The sequence below is a fragment of the Sturnira hondurensis genome, unplaced genomic scaffold (genome assembly GCF_014824575.4).
Source record: "Sturnira hondurensis isolate 20B ecotype Veracruz unplaced genomic scaffold, ASM1482457v3 Scaffold0002638, whole genome shotgun sequence".
NCBI classification, from domain to species: Eukaryota; Metazoa; Chordata; class Mammalia; order Chiroptera; family Phyllostomidae; genus Sturnira; species Sturnira hondurensis.
This window is the reverse complement of record NW_028075269.1, coordinates 11,076,566-11,093,261: the sequence shown is the minus strand read 5'-3', so window position 1 is coordinate 11,093,261 and position 16,696 is coordinate 11,076,566. Positions and strand designations below refer to the sequence as shown.

At 61.4% G+C, this 16,696-nt stretch overlaps 1 protein-coding gene across 1 annotated transcript in view; it reads left to right on the top strand.

Moving 5' to 3' along the window:
- Positions 1-15,687, top strand: part of ABTB2 (ankyrin repeat and BTB domain containing 2) — a 168,197-nt gene extending 152,510 nt beyond the window's left edge. Inside the window, exons 4-17 of the mRNA XM_037040487.1 lie at positions 74-226; positions 1,816-1,981; positions 4,014-4,103; positions 4,660-4,761; positions 6,534-6,630; positions 6,907-7,042; positions 8,206-8,435; positions 9,672-9,850; positions 10,256-10,361; positions 10,582-10,684; positions 11,169-11,259; positions 13,282-13,350; positions 13,973-14,086; positions 15,405-15,687. Of these exons, the coding sequence (XP_036896382.1) occupies positions 74-226; positions 1,816-1,981; positions 4,014-4,103; positions 4,660-4,761; positions 6,534-6,630; positions 6,907-7,042; positions 8,206-8,435; positions 9,672-9,850; positions 10,256-10,361; positions 10,582-10,684; positions 11,169-11,259; positions 13,282-13,350; positions 13,973-14,086; positions 15,405-15,602 (1,834 nt within the window). The 3' untranslated portion in view covers positions 15,603-15,687. The remainder of the gene's footprint in view (positions 1-73; positions 227-1,815; positions 1,982-4,013; positions 4,104-4,659; positions 4,762-6,533; positions 6,631-6,906; positions 7,043-8,205; positions 8,436-9,671; positions 9,851-10,255; positions 10,362-10,581; positions 10,685-11,168; positions 11,260-13,281; positions 13,351-13,972; positions 14,087-15,404) is intronic.
- The last annotated feature ends 1,009 nt before the right edge of the window (positions 15,688-16,696 follow it).

Here is a 16,696-nt window from a genome sequence, read left to right as displayed (position 1 = left end):
TGCTGAGGGGGTCCCCTCTTCCCTCTGGGGACACCCCACTCGGGCTTGACCCTCTCTGTCTGCTGCCTCGCAGGCCCTTCATGCTGCTGCCCCCGCTGATGGAGTGGATGCGCGTGGCCATCACCTATGCTGAGCACCGCCGCAGCCTCACTGTGGACAGCGGCGACATCCGGCAGGCGGCCCGGCTGCTGCTGCCTGGCCTGGACTGTGAGCCCCGGCAGCTCAAGTAAGGAACTGGGGAGAGTGAGGCAGGGGGGCCCCCTGCGTCCATGCCAGCCCCTGGCTACCCCCTGTCCCTCCATCTCCTGGGGGCTGGGAGGAGGCAGCGAGCAGGGACGGCAGCACGTTCAAGCGGCTCCAGGGGCATCCTCTGTGCAGGCCAAGCCTGTTAGAGCCATCATTCTGGACCGTGGCTGCTTCCTGGATGCGTCTTCTGCAGCTGCGGTCAGGTGCTCAGCAGACACATTTGGGCCTGGGCAGGAGAGCGCTCACAGTCTGAGTCTCGGACACTGGGGTGGGGGCCCCGGGAGCAGGTCCTCCCCTCTCTTCCTAGCGCAGGCGCTGTGCTGAGCCCTTTCCTTCTATGTGCAGCGGCGTCTTGGTCCCTGTGACAACTTCAGAGTAGGAAGGGAAGGTGATGCTCACATTGTGTTACTGATGGAGAGACGGAGGGTCAGGGAGGAACGGTGATTTGCCCTTGGACACACAGCAAAGTGGCCATGCTCCAGTTTGAACCTGGGTCCATGCGGCCCCAAGCCCAGGCTCTTAATTCCCTTCCCGATGTGCCTCAGGTAGATGGGTCTCCTGCAGGAGTTCCAGAGAAGCTTCCTCTGGCCGTCCTTGGCCTGTGAGAGCCTTGCGACTTTTTTGGTTTTTTGTTTTCCACCTGCCCAAACCCCAGCTATGACCTCCTCTGTGTTCATGGCAAATGACTGAATCTCATTCTGGGGCACAAACTTTCAACACTCTGGCTCCAGACTGCAGCTGCCTACTGGGAGCCTGTGGTGCCTTCTGTAGACCCCTGCTGGGGTGGAGGGGGCGGTTTCTGCGCATTTTCTTGGTAGGATGCTTGACTGCAGTGGGATTCTGGGCTGCTCTCCACCATTCCTTCAATGCTTCAGGGCCTCACCAAAGAGCCTTGAGGGGAGAGAATGTGAAGCTCAGAACTGGAACTTGGCCACAACCACCATTCTGTGGTCCGAGTGTGGCCCTCTCTCTGCCAAAAGTATTCACCCAGTCCTGACCTGTGTGGCTCAGGTGGTTGGGGTTGTCCTATAAAAGAAAATGTCACTGGTTCGATTCCTGGTCGGGGCACATGCCTGAGTTGTGGATTTGATCCCCAGTCCAGATGCCTACAAGAGGCAACCGATGGATGTTTCTCCCACACATCAACATTCCTCTTCCTCACTTTCTCCCTCCCTTCCCCTCTCTCTAAAAATAAATAAATAAAATCTTTTTAAAAAGTATTCAACCACATTCTGTGGCCCAAGCCCAGGCCCGGGCTTCCTCCTTGGGCAGTTCCCGTCATAGACCATTTTGGAGAGGACTTTGCTTCCAGGCAGTCGGCAGATACCAAGAGCTCAGAGGACTTCTAAACATGTTTATAGAACAACAGAAGTGTGTTCTTTGCGTCCCTGAGCATGACAAAGATGATCCCTGTAGACCAGACAGTGATTCCCAGTCCTTCCCACCTGCCCTGTCTGCGAGCCACACGCCTGCCTAGCACACCGAGTCACGTGTCCCTGAGGAGCGTGTCCTAGGAGGACTCGTGCACTCCCAGGCACGCCCATTCACACCTGAGTCCTTTCTGCGCAGGCCCGAATGCTGTTTCAGTTCCTTCCGGAGGCTGGATGCCCGAGCGGCTACCGAGAAGTTCAGCCAGGACCTGGGTTTCCGCATGCTCAACTGCGGCCGGACGGACCTCATCAGCCAGGCCACCGAGGCCCTGGGCCCAGACGGGGTGAACACCATGGATGACCAGGTGCGTTCTGAGGGCTCCGCCAGCCGCACCCAGGGGCTTTCATGATTCCCAGAGTTGGTGGCACAGCCCTTTCTGTCCCAAACCTGAGAGCAGCTCAGCTCTGCGCTCTGAGAGGTTGGCTCACACCCAGGGTCACACCTTGCCTATTGTAGGGGGACGTCAGCTTGCAGGTTCCAGGGCTCTGTGGGCGCTCTCCTCCAGGGGGAGCTGTGTTCCTCGTGAGGCCTGTGGCTTCAGCCGCACCTGGGTTTTAACTGCCACATCACGGCCGTGGCATCTCGGATCAGCTGCTCGGCATCTCTGAGCCGCAGCCTCCTCGCCTCCAATGCAGGGCACAGTAGCACCTGCCCCACTGGGCCGCTGCGAGACTGGGCCTCTGACACACACTGAGCGCATAATAAACGTTCATTCTGGGTCTTGCTGCCCATGTGATGACGACGATGGTTATCCCTGAAGTCTGTTCTCGGGTCTTTCAGTTTAGTCTCTTTATGGCCCTGATGTGGGAATGAGCCCAGCACACAAAAAAAGTGGTTTCTCCTTGCGAGGCTCCTAGCCTGCTTTAGACTCCAAATCGCGTACCGATGTGCGGAGAAAAAGGCCAGGCTTGTGCAGGGCGGGAGGAAACAAAGCCAAGCGCAGCCTGGGTGCCTGCCCAGGGGCCTGTGGGTAAGCAGCCCTCTCGCCCGCGATTAATCTCCGGCCACTTCTTTATCTCTGGGCGTGAGGCAAGGGTTTATGAGGTAAGGAGATCTTGTCTGCACACAAATAACCTAATAAATAACAGCGCAGGGCTCCAGATGAGCGCCTGCCAGGATCCAGCTGTGGAATAACACTTTCCACCCCTGCCTTCACTGTTGCTGGCCCCAGAGAGGGACTCCTGGCCAGGAGGCAGCCCTGTTAACGACCTGCCTCGACGCAGGGAGGAACTGGGCCTCAGCTTTCGGAAGAGCTCTGAACTTCTCAGCAGCATGAGATGTTGCAGCGAAACGGCCCTCCATCCCCCGTGAGACACTTCGAAGGGTGGACCTGGGTTTGGGGTCTGAGTCCTCTCGCTCATCGGTGGTGGGCAAGTTAGTGCCCCTCTCTGCTCCTCATCTGGGGATAATAATAGAACCCTGCTACTCGGGGGGTCTTAGGGTGATTAAGTGAGATGATGCATGTGAATACCTTCCCACAGTGATTGACATGCACAGGCCCCAGGGGTGGGNGTTAACGACCTGCCTCGACTCAGGGAGGAACTGGGCCTCAGCTTTCGGAAGAGCTCTGAACTTCTCAGCAGCATGAGATGTTGCAGCGAAACGGCCCTCCATCCCCCGTGAGACACTTCGAAGGGTGGACCTGGGTTTGGGGTCCGAGTCCTTCTCTCGCTCATCGGTGGTGGGCAAGTTAATGCCCCTCTCTGCTCCTCATCTGGGGATAATAATAGAACCCTGCTACTCGGGGGTCTTAGGGTGATTAAGTGAGATGATGCATGTGAATACCTTCCCACAGTGATTGACGTGCACAGGCCCCAGGGGTGGGGTGGGGGGAGCTGGCAGTTTAATGTAGCAGCAGTGATGGTGTTACTTACTCACTCAGGCCGGTCCAGGTAAGCGTACGCTGCGCTCGGCACTTTCTACATGGTGACGCGTACCATTTACCACAGTCCCATATGGGGGATGCTGTGGTTATTCCCATTCTAAAGATGAAGAAACTGAGGCACCTCGAGGTACAAGTAACTTGTATACGATGTTTACAGCTCTCCGTGGCAGGGGTGGCCTTGCACCTGAGTCTGGCTACAGGGCTTGTGCTCCCCACCTGTCTGGTGCCCTGCAGTGCTCACGGAAATGTCCCCTACCCATCCAGCAGGTGTCACATGTCCAGTGGGCCTAGGGGAGGCAGGCTGTTCCAATCCAAGGCACAGGATTGCTCCGGCTGAGCAGCAGGGCAAGCTGGACGCTGGGACCTGTGCTTTGTGGGGCCGAGGCCTGTGGAGTATGTGCCATCATGTTCTGTTTCCAGAGCATTTAGCATCTGCCTTTGGTCCATGCAGGGTATGACGCCATTGATGTACGCCTGTGCCGCCGGGGACGAAGCGATGGTCCAGATGCTGATTGATGCTGGAGCGAACTTGGACATCCAGGTGCGTGGGCCCCAGAGAGCTGCGTCCTGGCCCCTCACCCAGCAAGAGAACCCCCCAGGGGCTCCACCAGCTGTGCTGTGCGTTCTAACCACTACGCTGGGCGCAGTGGTTAGAACACGGGGTGGAGGAGTCTCAGAGGACTGGGAATCCAAGATGCATGGAGATCACAGTGAGCAAAGATTTGGGCTTTCTGAGAGGGGCTGCACTGGGGCAGGAATTGAGCGGAGAATGGCCATGATTCTGTCACTGCAGCACCTTTACCTTTACCAGCCTAATCCCCACCCATCACTGCCATCCCCAGACGCCTCCAACTCTGCCTTCCTCTGAAGCATGAAGTGCGCCCTCTCTGCCCAAGACAGGCATCACTAATTGAACATCCTTTTGAGCCTTGTCCACACAGTGTTCTGGGCAGACATTACCAATCAAGTGTGGAAAGCACCTGAATTGATTCCTTGTCACCATCCCTGCATGGTACCTGCTCAGCTCACTCAGGTGCCCGTGTGCCCTGCCCAGGAATGTCACCCAGGAAACACCGGTCGTTTGTGGTGTTTTCCAGGTCCCAAGCAGCTCCCCCAGACACCCCTCCGTTCACCCTGACAGCCGGCACTGGACCTCGCTGACGTTCGCCGTGCTGCACGGCCACATATCTGTGGTTCAGGTAAGCTGCTGCCAGCCGTGTGTGCGGTGCACCCTCTGCTTGCAGGGTGGGTCATCCCCAAGCACAGCCCCAGCCTCAACTGAGTGAGCCATTGCCCCAGATCTGAGCTACGGGAAGTACTTCCGAAGTGCCTGGTCAGCGGGGGAGAGACCCGCCCGGCTCCGTTTTCTCTCTGCCAGCATCTTTCTGACCCTTTGCTGTTTCCGCTCCCTCGTGGGCTCCCACAGAGTGGCCTCTGTGGCGTGGTGGGTGACCTTCCAGGTCTGCCTCTTTCCATCAGTGGGCTCAGTGCCACTCTCCCTGCTCCTGGGGGAAGACGCAGATTGGCGCGGCTCACCTGGTGAGCCAAGCCACACTGTCGGCCAGCTTGGCCACGATCCCTGTGACTGGCGTGGGCTCTTGCCTGGAAGTGGAAGGTGTGGGCAGAGCAGCACCCAGCCCCAGCTGGGGCGCCAGCCATGCTGCCACTGGACTCCCAGACTCCTTTGCTTCTCAGGCCACTAGGGCCTACGGATCTGACACTCCTTCCCAGGAGTTTATATAATGCCCTTGCTGTCCGCTAGAGAGTCCTCTAAGGACAGGGGCCCCGTCTGGCTTATTCATCACTGTCATCCCAGCCGGGCCTTAGCAGGGACTCAGTAAGTGGCAGTTACCAGGCTGGCTGACGCATTCTTCCTGCTTTGGGGTTCCTGCCCTCCTAGGGACCTGAGTGAAATGCCAGCCTAGCCCAGACTGGCCTGCAGGGGTGTGCCCCAGACTCGCCTGGTCCAGTGCCCAGTTTCATCCGGACAGGCAGCCCTGCACCTGTACCACCTTGGTGTGCTGGCTCGGGTGGTGGCACTGCGACTGGTTTCTGATGACAGTCTCCAGCTGACAGCAGGCCTGGCCCTCCACATGCTAGAGTGGAGGCTCACAGGGCAGCCTGCCCCCCACACCTGGCCTCCAGGTGAGAGGCAGGCAGGGGTTCCCCGAGACTGCCCAGCACAGGTTCTGAGGAGGGTTTGGTCTCCAGAAACCTGGCAAGATTGGCAGGTGGCTCCCTCCAGAGAAGCCAGTCAGGAAAGGCAAGACAGCTGAAAGTCACCTGGTGGAGCAGTGCAGATGCCACCCCCGCCCCAAGGCAAGCGGGCCCGGCCCAGCTGGAACTGCTTGGCATCTGCTCACCCTGCCCCAGGAGTCCCTGCCCTTGCAGGATGGGGAGGGGCCCCCCAGTGTCCTAGACAGCAAGGCCGTACCTCAGCCCCACTGCTTCCCAGCCTTGGGCAGCTTGCTGGACCTCTGGTGGGCACCCTAGAGGCCACTGGTTATTGAGCCCCTGTGGAGAGGGGGCACCATTTCACTGACTCCCCAACAAAGCCACAGGCAGGCCTCTCCCCATTTTCCAGATGAGGAAGACTGAGGCTCAGGGAGTTGCGGTAACTCACTGGCCTGGAGACCTGCATTTGCACTCAGCTCTCTGTAACACCTATGCCTTCCCCACCACCTCTGCTGCCCCCAGAGCCTCAGTTGCCCCCAGTAGACTGGGGAGGGGAGGCAGAATTTCTGCTTTGCTCACCTGCATGGGATCTTAGGAAGGTCATGCCAGAAATAGTTCAGAGCCCCCCAACCCCCAGCTTAGGGCTCGGTCCAAGGCCACAAGTGGAGGTGAAGATTCTAGAAACTTAGAGCGCTGAGGGTCACTTGGCATTCTAAGGTTCTGGCGCCTCGGCTGCCTGGGGGAGCCTGATACACTCACCCCACCACACCTGCACGTCCTTCCTGTGCCCCGACAGCTGCTGCTGGATGCTGGAGCCCACGTGGAGGGCTCAGCTGTGAACAGCGGTGAGGACAGCTACGCGGAGACGCCCCTGCAGCTCGCCTCTGCGGCAGGTAGGTGCGGGGCTGCCCGCCCCAGCAAGGGTCCCCCACTCTCCTCCGCACTGTGTCACCCACCCCAGCTGGGCCTGGAGCTAGACGTTTGGCTTAGCCGTGAACACGTGTGGACCCTAGGAGTGAGCCTTGAAACCCCCTCTGGGCCCCTGGGGGGCCCTGGTCCCACCCCCCAGCATTGCTGCCGCGCCTGGTGCCCAGGCAAACCCAGCAGAGCAGCACAGAAGTGGGTGGTGGGAACATCCTCAGTCCGCCTCGGTCCACCTTGTGTTTTAGGGAACTACGAGTTGGTCAGCCTGCTGCTCAGCCGGGGTGCTGACCCTCTCCTCAGCATGCTCGAGGCCAACGGCATGGCCTCCTCCCTCCATGAGGACATGAACTGCTTCAGCCACTCGGCCGCCCACGGCCACAGGTACCCACTGGGGTCCCTGCCCCTGCGATGTGGGGGTCTGACACAAAGGAGGTCCAGGTCCCCAACCAGCACGGGGGCCCCAGAAGCTGGGGGTCCCAGAGACGCTGGGTGGTGAGCCACTTAGGCCCCCCAGCCAGTGCCTGGCAGACCCAGGGCTCCCGACGCACACCCAGGGCAAGACCTCTGGTTTCCATGAAGACTCTGCCCTGCAACTGCGGTGGCTGCCTCAGGCCACGTCCCTTCCACGCTTGGTGGTGGTTCTCCAGAGCCCCAGCAGCTCCAGAGGCCTCCACACAGCATATGGCGCAGCCTCAGAGAGGCTCCCGGCGGCTCTGTGGGAAATCACATCCCGCTCTGGGAGCAGATGGTAGGCCTGGCTTGCAGGGGCCAGGCCCGCCCAGGGGTGTGACGGGCAGCAGCAGGCTGAGACTGGAGCCATTAGGCAGCTCCGGGGGAGCAGAGGGAGACAGAAAGGAGGTTATTAGAAGGCAGAGAAGGGCAGGTGGACACCTACTTCTCGTTCCAAACTCTGTTCTCAAGGCCAGACTTTGCCCTTGCTGTGGGCCCCTCCCCAGAGTGCTTCGAGGTCTCTGGGCCCTGAGCTTGGCCACCTGGCCCAGCCTGGCCTCCTCCACAGAGTAGGGGGCTGGGTGGGGCTGCTGGCAGGAGGGTCAGCGCCCAGGTGACCTTCGGGCCTGCCCATGCTGCAGCCACCCCGGAGTCCTAGGCCATGGGATGCAACAAACAAGCCTGGGGCTGGGAGCCAGAAGCCCTGGGTCAGCACCCCTGTCTAGGGCGGCCGGAAGTTGCATCCATCACCCGCAAAGGGAGATATGCACGGGCTCTCACACGTTCAGCGCGATAGTCTATGGATGGGAACAAACTCCATCAAGTCTGACTTTCTACACAGTCACATATATGAACGTGTTCTGTATAACATTCATCTTCACGTTCTTATGCATGGAAGGCAGTCAGGAGAGGCATGTGCTGCGTGAAGCTGGATGCTTGCTGGCCTGGCTCGGGTGTCCCTGGCCCAGCCAGCCCAGGTGGGGAAGGCGAGGAGCAGTCTGTGCCCGCAGCTGTCCCAGAGCAGGCCGTCCTGGCCACAGACACCGTCCATGGCTGGGGCCTCAGGCATCGCCCCCCCGTCCCTCGGCCCACAGGAACGTCCTGAGGAAGCTCCTGACGCAGCCACAGCAGGCCAAAGCAGACGTGCTGTCCCTGGAAGAGATCCTGGCCGAGGGCGTGGAGGAGAGCGACACGTCCAGCCAGGGCAGCGGCAGCGAGGGGCCTGTGCGGCTGAGCCGGACCCGCACAAAGGCCCTGCAGGAGGCCATGTACTACAGCGCCGAACACGGCTATGTGGACATCACCATGGAGCTCAGGGCACTGGGTGAGCCACAGGGCGTGCATGCACACACACACATGCGCACACGCACGTACGCTCATGGCCATGTGTCCTGCTGCTCTTCAGCAGGCCAGCGAGGATGCGGCCCAGGGGGCAGACACGCCACGGGGCAGCCGAGCGCAGGGCGGGGCTTGGTCTACCCAGGCCTGGTGGTGGAGATGCCCTGAACCTCAGACCCTCCCTCTCCCTGGTCAGAGAGTTATGGCCCCTGCCTGGTCACGGTCCTGGGCTGTGTGGCGCCACGAGCATCTATAGTTCTAGGAACCACCCTTTCTGGTGGATGAGGTGCTCTCCTGTGCCTTGGCCAGCCCCACTGACCCCCTGGGTTTGCCAGTCTGTGGAGTTCTCTCCTTGGGGAGGCCCCAGCTGTGCCACTGATGATCCTCACCTGAGGGTGTGAGGGCAGGGCACAGGGCCTGGCACCAGCGTGCTGTGGGTACGTAGTGCAGGCAGGCAGTACCGTTCCTGTCACGGGGGCCATGGTGCACGGACCCCTGGCACTGGGTTAAGAGAGCAGGAGGCCGCGCTGCCTTCCTGCAGCAACTGGGCCTCCGAGTCTGTCACCGTGAAAGGGGGCATCCCTCCCGCCCGCGGTCAGTGAGCCGAGGGTGCTCAAGCCACTTGCAGTGGGTCCTTTTTCATCCCCCAGTTGCGGAGGGAGACCACTGTCTCTGTCATTACCAGGAAGAGTCCTGGTTTTTGTCATGACCTTGAGAAAGTGGGTCTAAATTGCTCTGTGGACCCACTGACACACTCCAGAGAGCTGGTAAGCAGTAGTGATGGGCCACCAACAGACCAGCGACCCAGGCGCTGGGCAAAGCCCTGTGTGATAGGACAGGGTTCATCTCGGGCTTCCAGACAGGTGTGGGACCGGTATGTCCTACTTACAATTAAGGAGTCCTCCCCAGTAAGCACACCCAGGCCCAGCAAGCAGTGGGGCCAGCCAGCGTGGCCCCAGGACTCCCTGCACTGGGGCTGCAACTGGCCCTCCACCCCATGTGGTGAGGACCTGGAATGCCCTCTGACCTGTCAGGGAGAATGGACGCTTTCCTTGCATGGCCACACTGGGAGGGGACTCAGTGCTGGAGTGTGGTGCGGACTCAGGCCGGGTCGGGAGGGGTGCTCTCTGGCTCATCCCAAGGAGCCCACAGGAGAAGGGGTCGTGCGGGAACGCTCGGCTGAGGGGATGACCGCCTGCCCTTCTGGCCCGGCCCCGCCCAGGCGTCCCCTGGAAGCTGCACGTTTGGATCGAGTCCCTGAGGACCTCCTTCTCCCAGTCGCGGTACTCGGTGGTGCAGAGCCTCCTGCGGGACTTCAGCGCCATCAAGGAGGACGAGTACAACGAGGAGCTAGTGACGGAGGGCTTGCAGCTCATGTTCACCATCCTCAAGGCCAGCAAGGTGAGTGTCGCTGGGCAGGCCAAGAACGCTGTGCTCCAGAACCTGCAGCCCTGGCCCAGACTGCAGAACCGACACAGGACACCCTCCCCCCACACGCACACAGACCGGTGACACAGGCACTCCCAGGCACACAGGTGGACGCCTTCCCCACACCCAGACTCCCGCCGCCTGGCTGCAGAGGCCGTGGACTTGTCAGGGCTGGAGCCTGGCCAAAACAGTAATCTGGGGGGTCGGTGGGGAAGGGATGGGCATCTCCTGCCAAGCAGATCCAGGAGGGACAAAGGACAGCAGCCGCTTTTACTCCCGGCCAAGCGTGCGAAATCTCTCCGACACAGCTCCCGCTGTGAACAGGCCACAGCCCGCAGCAGGCGGGCTCACTGGCCTCTCTCTGCCTGTCCCCCACAGAACGACTCCATCATCCAGCAGCTGGCGGCCATCTTCACGCACTGCTACGGCAGCAGCCCCATCCCCAGCATCCCCGAGATCCAGAAGACCCTGCCGGCCAGACTAGGTGAAGGCCTGTCCCCCCCCCCCCCCCCCNCCGCCCCCCCCCCCCCCCCCCCCAGCCACCTGCCTCATGGGCTTTCCGGACCCCTCCCCGCTCTCTGTTCTCCTTCCCCCTGCCAGGTGCCAAGGTCCTGGCCTCAGTTTCCCTGCTCTTCGCCTTTGCGTCCCACCCCCAGAGGCAGGCTCCTCAGTCACTTCCCATTCTTGCTTGCCTTTTGGTACAGATCCCCACTTTCTGAACAACAAGGAGATGTCGGACGTGACCTTCCTGGTGGAAGGAAGGCTGTTTTATGCACATAAAGTCCTGCTGGTGACCGCTTCTAACCGGTAGGTGCCAGCACCCAGGTGACAGACACACAGCCTCTGCCCCTCCCCGGGCAGCACCTCACCCAGCCGTAGAGCCCTGCCAGCCACCCCCACACACCCCACAGGGGGCATGGGACCACCGAGGGGCGGGGAAGCAGAAGGGAGGGCACCAGAGTTCCCAGGAGCACTGAGCTCATCTCCTTTCTGGCCAAGCCACTGCCTTTGATGTCCCCAAAACCAGTATTCTGGGATGAAGAGTCAGTCGTCCGGCCACAGGGGTCACGGTCACTCAGAAGGGGTGCGGTGGGGGTGGAGCAGGGCTGGGCCCGGCTGTCAGCCCAGGGCAGTGTACAACGTCCCTCACTGAGAACTGTTCCGGGAGCATGGCAGTAATTTCTGAAACACCATTTCCCCGTGGCAGGTCGGGTGGCAGGTGGCGCCACCACCGCGTGGTGATGGGCTAAGTCGTGGTCAAGCCCTGCCTGGTTTTGTCCCCTTGCTCCAGGTTCAAGACACTGATGACCAACAAATCAGAACAAGACGGTGACAGCAGCAAGACCATCGAGATCAGCGACATGAAGTACCACATTTTTCAGGTGTGTGGGTCTTGGTGTCTTCCCCAAAGCGGGCAGCCCCTTCTCCCCCAGGAGCCTGCCCTGGTTGGGGGCAGCTGTGAGTCAGTCATGATCTCCCACCCCACCCGACTGCCCCGTGTTGTGCCAAATCAGCGGTCAGGTCGGGCATCCGGGTCCTCCCCAGCGCAGGCAGCCCTTCCACGGTGGGGCTGGTTGTCGCCTCAGAGCCTGTCTCCCACTTCCTGAGCTTCAGCCCTGGGCGAGGGGCTCTGGGCAAACCGACCGACGGGTGAGGACAGGCACACACTTTGGCGAGCTCCCGCAGCACAGATGTGGCCCAAGAGTGTTGGAAATGCAGAACCTCGGGCCCCACCCCAGCCCTCCTGGGTGGGCGGTGCGCACAAGGCTGAGCCACACTGGTGTCAGCCGCTTTCATCCTCCTGGGCACCAGACCCAGCCATGCTGGCCAGGCAGAAAGAGCCACGATGATCCACGCTGGCTGTGGAGGGTCAAGGCCCGCTCTTCCAATCTCTAAGCTTTGGAGAGCATCACAGGTTGCCTAATGGAAACTCTGCAGGCTGCTCTTTCCGAGAGCAGCCCCACCCACACCCGCCCTCCCCCCCTCCCCACCGCCCAAAAGGCCGCCCGCTTTGGGAGGCGGTGACCCACGTCCTCCCTGGGGAGTGCCAGGCTGTGCAAGGTTAATCCACCCCTGCCTGCCGGCCCCCCAGCTCCCTCCCAAGTGTCCAAGGGAGCAATTCTGCTCTGACTTCTGTGGATCCTGCATTCAAGTGACCCCAGGGCACCACAGATGGCTGAGCCTTGCCAAACCCAGCTCTGCAGCTGCAGTGGGAGGCTGCCTGTCTCCCAGCCCACACCCCAGGCCCCCTCTTGCCTAAGGGCTGCCCTGCCACCTTTTAGCAAAGAATCCTGGGAGACTTCACCTGCCCACCTGCTCCATTCCCATCCCTGGGGGCCAGGAGATTTGCCCTGATAGTCCACAGCTCTCCTGCTGGTCCCAGCATGCTGAGGGGTTGGGGTAGGGGAGGAACCGGCACACAGGTGTAATGGTAAGATCACCAGAGGCCTGTGGGAGCCCAGCTCTCCCGTCCTGAGGGACTAAGGTCTCCTGGGACTGGCCCTGGGCTGCAGCGAGGCCAGCCAGACCACCTCCCTGCTCCTCTCCCCAGGGGTTGGGCTCTGTCCCCGGACCCTCCAGGGCCCCTCCCAACAGAGCCAGCTGTGGCCGTGTTCACTTACACACTTGCCAGTTCCTTGCCGGGGCTGTTTCCACAGCCAGCCAGGGACATCGTCCTCCTTCCAACTGGGACCCTCCCCAGACAGCGTGTGGGCAGAGTTTGCAGCTCGGACCTCAGCAGACCTGAATGTAGTTCCCCGCTCCTGGGCCACCTCATCTGATATCCTAGGGCCCTCCGATCCCAAGAGCCCCGGATAGGGCTGGGCCAGCCAGCCAGGTGACCTCTGGCCAGACCCCGGCACTCTGTGCTTTCTTCCCAAGGGAGCCAATCCAAGAGGGTGTCAGCTCTCACCCCCATGTGGAGTCCCACCCAGCACAGCCTGGAAGCTGAGGCCAGCTTCTGAGGGTGTGGCCAGCGAGGCTGGGGTCGCCTCAGAGCCCTGCCCCCCACCCCCCAGCCCCATGGTTGGAATTTAGGTGAAAGGAGGAACGATCAGCACCATGCCTGCTGCACTGGGCGGCTCTGCTGTGGGGGTCAGTGTCCCTCCTTGGGCCTCAGTTGCCCAGCTGTGGACGGACTCTTCCCTGCTGGGCTCACGGGCCGTCCTGAACCTTGGGAGGAACCACCCCATGGAAGGAGACTGGTCATACTCACAGGAAGTCGGGACACACAAACACTTGGGTCTCGGTTGCGCAGGGGTCGGAGGACCCGCAGGCACAGCTGGCAGAGAGACAGAGGGCCGGGCTGGCCCACGGGGGGTGGCTGGAGTGGTGCTCCAGGGGCCGGGGGAGGGCCTGGGCATGGCGGTCCCTCCAGCACTCACACGCGGCCCCTTCCCCCGCAGCTAATGATGCAGTATCTGTACCACGGTGGGACGGAATCCATGGACATCCCTACCACCGACCTCCTGGAGGTGAGGCTCCGGGGCACCTGTAGGGCCAGCGTCCACCCATCCGGGTCTCGCCATTCACCCCATGCTTGTGTCCCTCTCGCCTGGGACATCTGCCAGCTCTCAACCCCTTTGTCGGCATTTTGAGAGATGTGGGGAGGAAGGCGGCCTCTGAGGACCTCCTGGTTCCCTGCTTGAGGGTCCTTTTTCTGTGTGACAGGAAGGGCCGTCTGAGAGAGTAGGGACTCTGCACCCGTGCAGCCTGACCCCCTGGGCCACACCCCGGGGTCAGAAAGGGTCGCCCCAGTCGGGGTGGCAGGCCCGGGGGCCAGAGGGCGGCTGAGCCCCCTGCACCCCTCCCACAGCTCAGGAAAGAGACCTGCTGCTGCCCGGGCACCTGGCTAGACAGTCACGCAGACAAAGCCTGTAGCTTCCCACTGAAGACCTCCTAGGGTCCAGAATCCCAGCTAGCATCTGTCACCCGTGCTGTGCCACCTGGTGTCCCAGCAAATAGTAGTTGGTGTAAGCACAGAAATAAATCAAAGCCATCACACTTGTCTCGCTGATGTGGGCAGGCCCTGGGGCTGGGAGGAGGAGGGGTTTCTGCTCTGCACGCCAGGGCCACTTACCCCTGGCCTCCCCACAGCTGCTTTCGGCGGCCAGCCTGTTCCAGCTGGACGCCCTGCAGAGGCACTGCGAGATCCTGTGCTCCCAGACCCTCAGCGTGGAGAGCGCCGTGAGCACCTACAAGTACGCCAAGGTGAGGCCCCAGACGCCCGCCAGCCACCCCGGCCTCGCACTCAGCCCCAGCCAGGGTGGGAAGTGTGGCTGGGGGGGCAGTTTTGAAGGGCATATAAGGCGCTGAGGGAGGGTCAGGAGCTCCCTCTAACCTGAGGTCCCTGATGCCCAGCAGGGCCACGTGCAGCTTGGCACCCGCTGAGACCTGGGGCAAGTGGCTGAGCCTCTCAGTCGCTTCCATTCCACGGGTGCCTACTTGGTCTCCTCAACCTGTTCGTTCCTCTTCCTCCCTCTCAGCAAAGGGCATGGTCACCTGCCCGGCTGCTCTGGCTCAGTTACATTGGACTTTTTTAAAGAAAAGCTCTCACAAGCAGGCCGACTGACTCTCATTCCCTCGTCTGCACCGCTCCCACCGGCCCCAGCCACCATTCTCTCAGCTGACTGCCGGCCGCCCAGCCCCGCCTCCTGGCTTTCACCCTGTGATCCACGGGCCTCTCTGCAAAGTGTCAGAACCACGTCACTCCTCTCTTTCAACCTTCCAGAGCTTTTCCACGGCCTGCAAACTAAATAAACTCCACCCCTTATCATGCTTTACCAGGCCCCTTGGACCCTGCACGCATCCGGTGCCCCCTTCACCTGGCCACGCAGCCTGTCTCTTCCTCAGCTTGTTCCTTCTCCGGCACTCTCCTGAGGGCCGCCCCCTCCCCGGGAAGGCTGCTTCCCGGCTGCTCACAAGACCAGCTGACTTCCCCAGGCCTCTGGGGCCTCCCAGTCACCTGCCACCCCACCCTTTCGCCTGCTCCTGTATCCTCACAGTGCTAACCACCTCCTGCGGTTACCTTGGCTTCTCCACCTCCCCCAAAACTAGAACATCAGCTCTAAGGGAGCAATGCAGAGACCTTGGCCTAGGAACCTGGTGTCCAGAGCAGGCACTCAGTGCCTGGTGAATTCAAGTTACTGAGCACCCACCACGTGAACACCCAGGTGCTGGGCCTGGTCCTGGATTCAGGACACCAAGCAGTGGGCAGTCCCTGTCCTCCGTGAGGCGCTTCCAGTCCAGTGGGGACAACTGCCATTCAACACACCATCCCCCATGGGACACAGGACAAGATAGCAGGGCCAGGAATAAGACGTTGGCAACGCTCCTGGGGGCAGAGCTGGGATGTGAACCCCGATTGGCCCATCCTGAGAAGTGCTTAGGGAAGGACTTCCACGGAGGGGGAGGTCGAGGCAGCTGCAGAGGCAGGGCCTGCACCCCCCACCCTGGCCCCTGGGTGGTGTTGGAGGTGGGTGGGGCTGTGCCAGGCTGAGGGTCTCACCCCTTCCCCTTGCCCCCACAGATCCACAACGCCCCAGAACTGGCCCTGTTCTGTGAGGGCTTCTTCCTCAAGCACATGAAGGCGCTGCTTGAGCAGGACTCCTTCCGGCAGCTCATCTACGGCCGCAGCAGCAAAGTGCAGGGCCTGGACCCACTGCAGGACCTGCAGAACGCCCTGGCCGAGCGTGTGCACTCCGTCTACATCACCTCCCGTGTGTGAGGCGGGGGTGGGGACGGCTGCTGAGCGTGCCCAGCCCGCTCTGGGCCAGGGCTCTGCCTCTAGGCATCCGGGGCTGAGAAAGGCTGGGAGCAAGTGCTTCCAGGGCCATCTGTGCAGCCAGGGCCTGTGGACATACCAGGACCCTGCTGGGTGGAGGCTGGTTCTAGGATCTCCTGGTGCCAGGCACACTGGGCCCGATTTCTCCCTCTGCCCAGACACCCTCTGGTGTCAGTCTGTCCTTGGGCATCCAGATTTGCCCACCTGTCACCTGGCAGCCCCACCCTCAACCACTGCGTCCCGGAGCTGCTCACTCAACCTTTCATGGGCAAAGGGCAGCTGGAGGCCCTGCCCTCCCACCATACCGTTTGCACCTGGAGAGCCACTGCGCACTCACCCTGTGCGTCCTTCTGCCCTCTCAAAGTCAGCAGCTGGTCCCAGTTCACCTCTGCTCCGACTAGCTTTCGACCTTGTCCCCCAGCTGTGACCTCTCCCAATGCCCGGGCCTCAGTAAGCCCAGAGGGTCCCCCTAGGGGCTTGGGGGCCCCCTATGAATGTAGAGAATGCACTCTCTCTGCCCGCCAGGCCGTTTCTTCCCAAAGCTGGTGTTTCTCCTCTATGTCATATCAGAAAGGCCACCCAGATCTCTGATCGTGTTCCTCACAGCTGTGCCTTTGAGAGGCGTGCTCTGGGCCTCCAGGGCTGGGGACCCCTGCACAGAGGGGAACCTCGAGTTCCATTTCCCTTGGTATCTGGGCCTGCAGAGGGCCTCTTTGGGGGGCTGCCACCCTGCTCAGTTCAGGGTAGAAGCAGTGCCCCAGCTGATGCCTGCAGAGCTTTCCGACTGAGCCATAGACGGCAGGGGCGCATGGAGGAGCCTGCGGCCTCAGCTTTGGTGCTGCCGCCAGGTTTAGGGGCCAATGTACAGAGGCCAATTCTGAGCCCCCCCGGCCTGGAGTCGGGCTGCCTTGGTGAGCTGAGGAAGCAGAGCCCTCACTGTGCCCCGTTGAACCTGTCACAAAAGTCCTTTCATGGGGACTGGAGAGCGGGGCGCAGGCATCTCACTGGGAGCTGTGGGGCCTTCCCTGCTCCTGCCT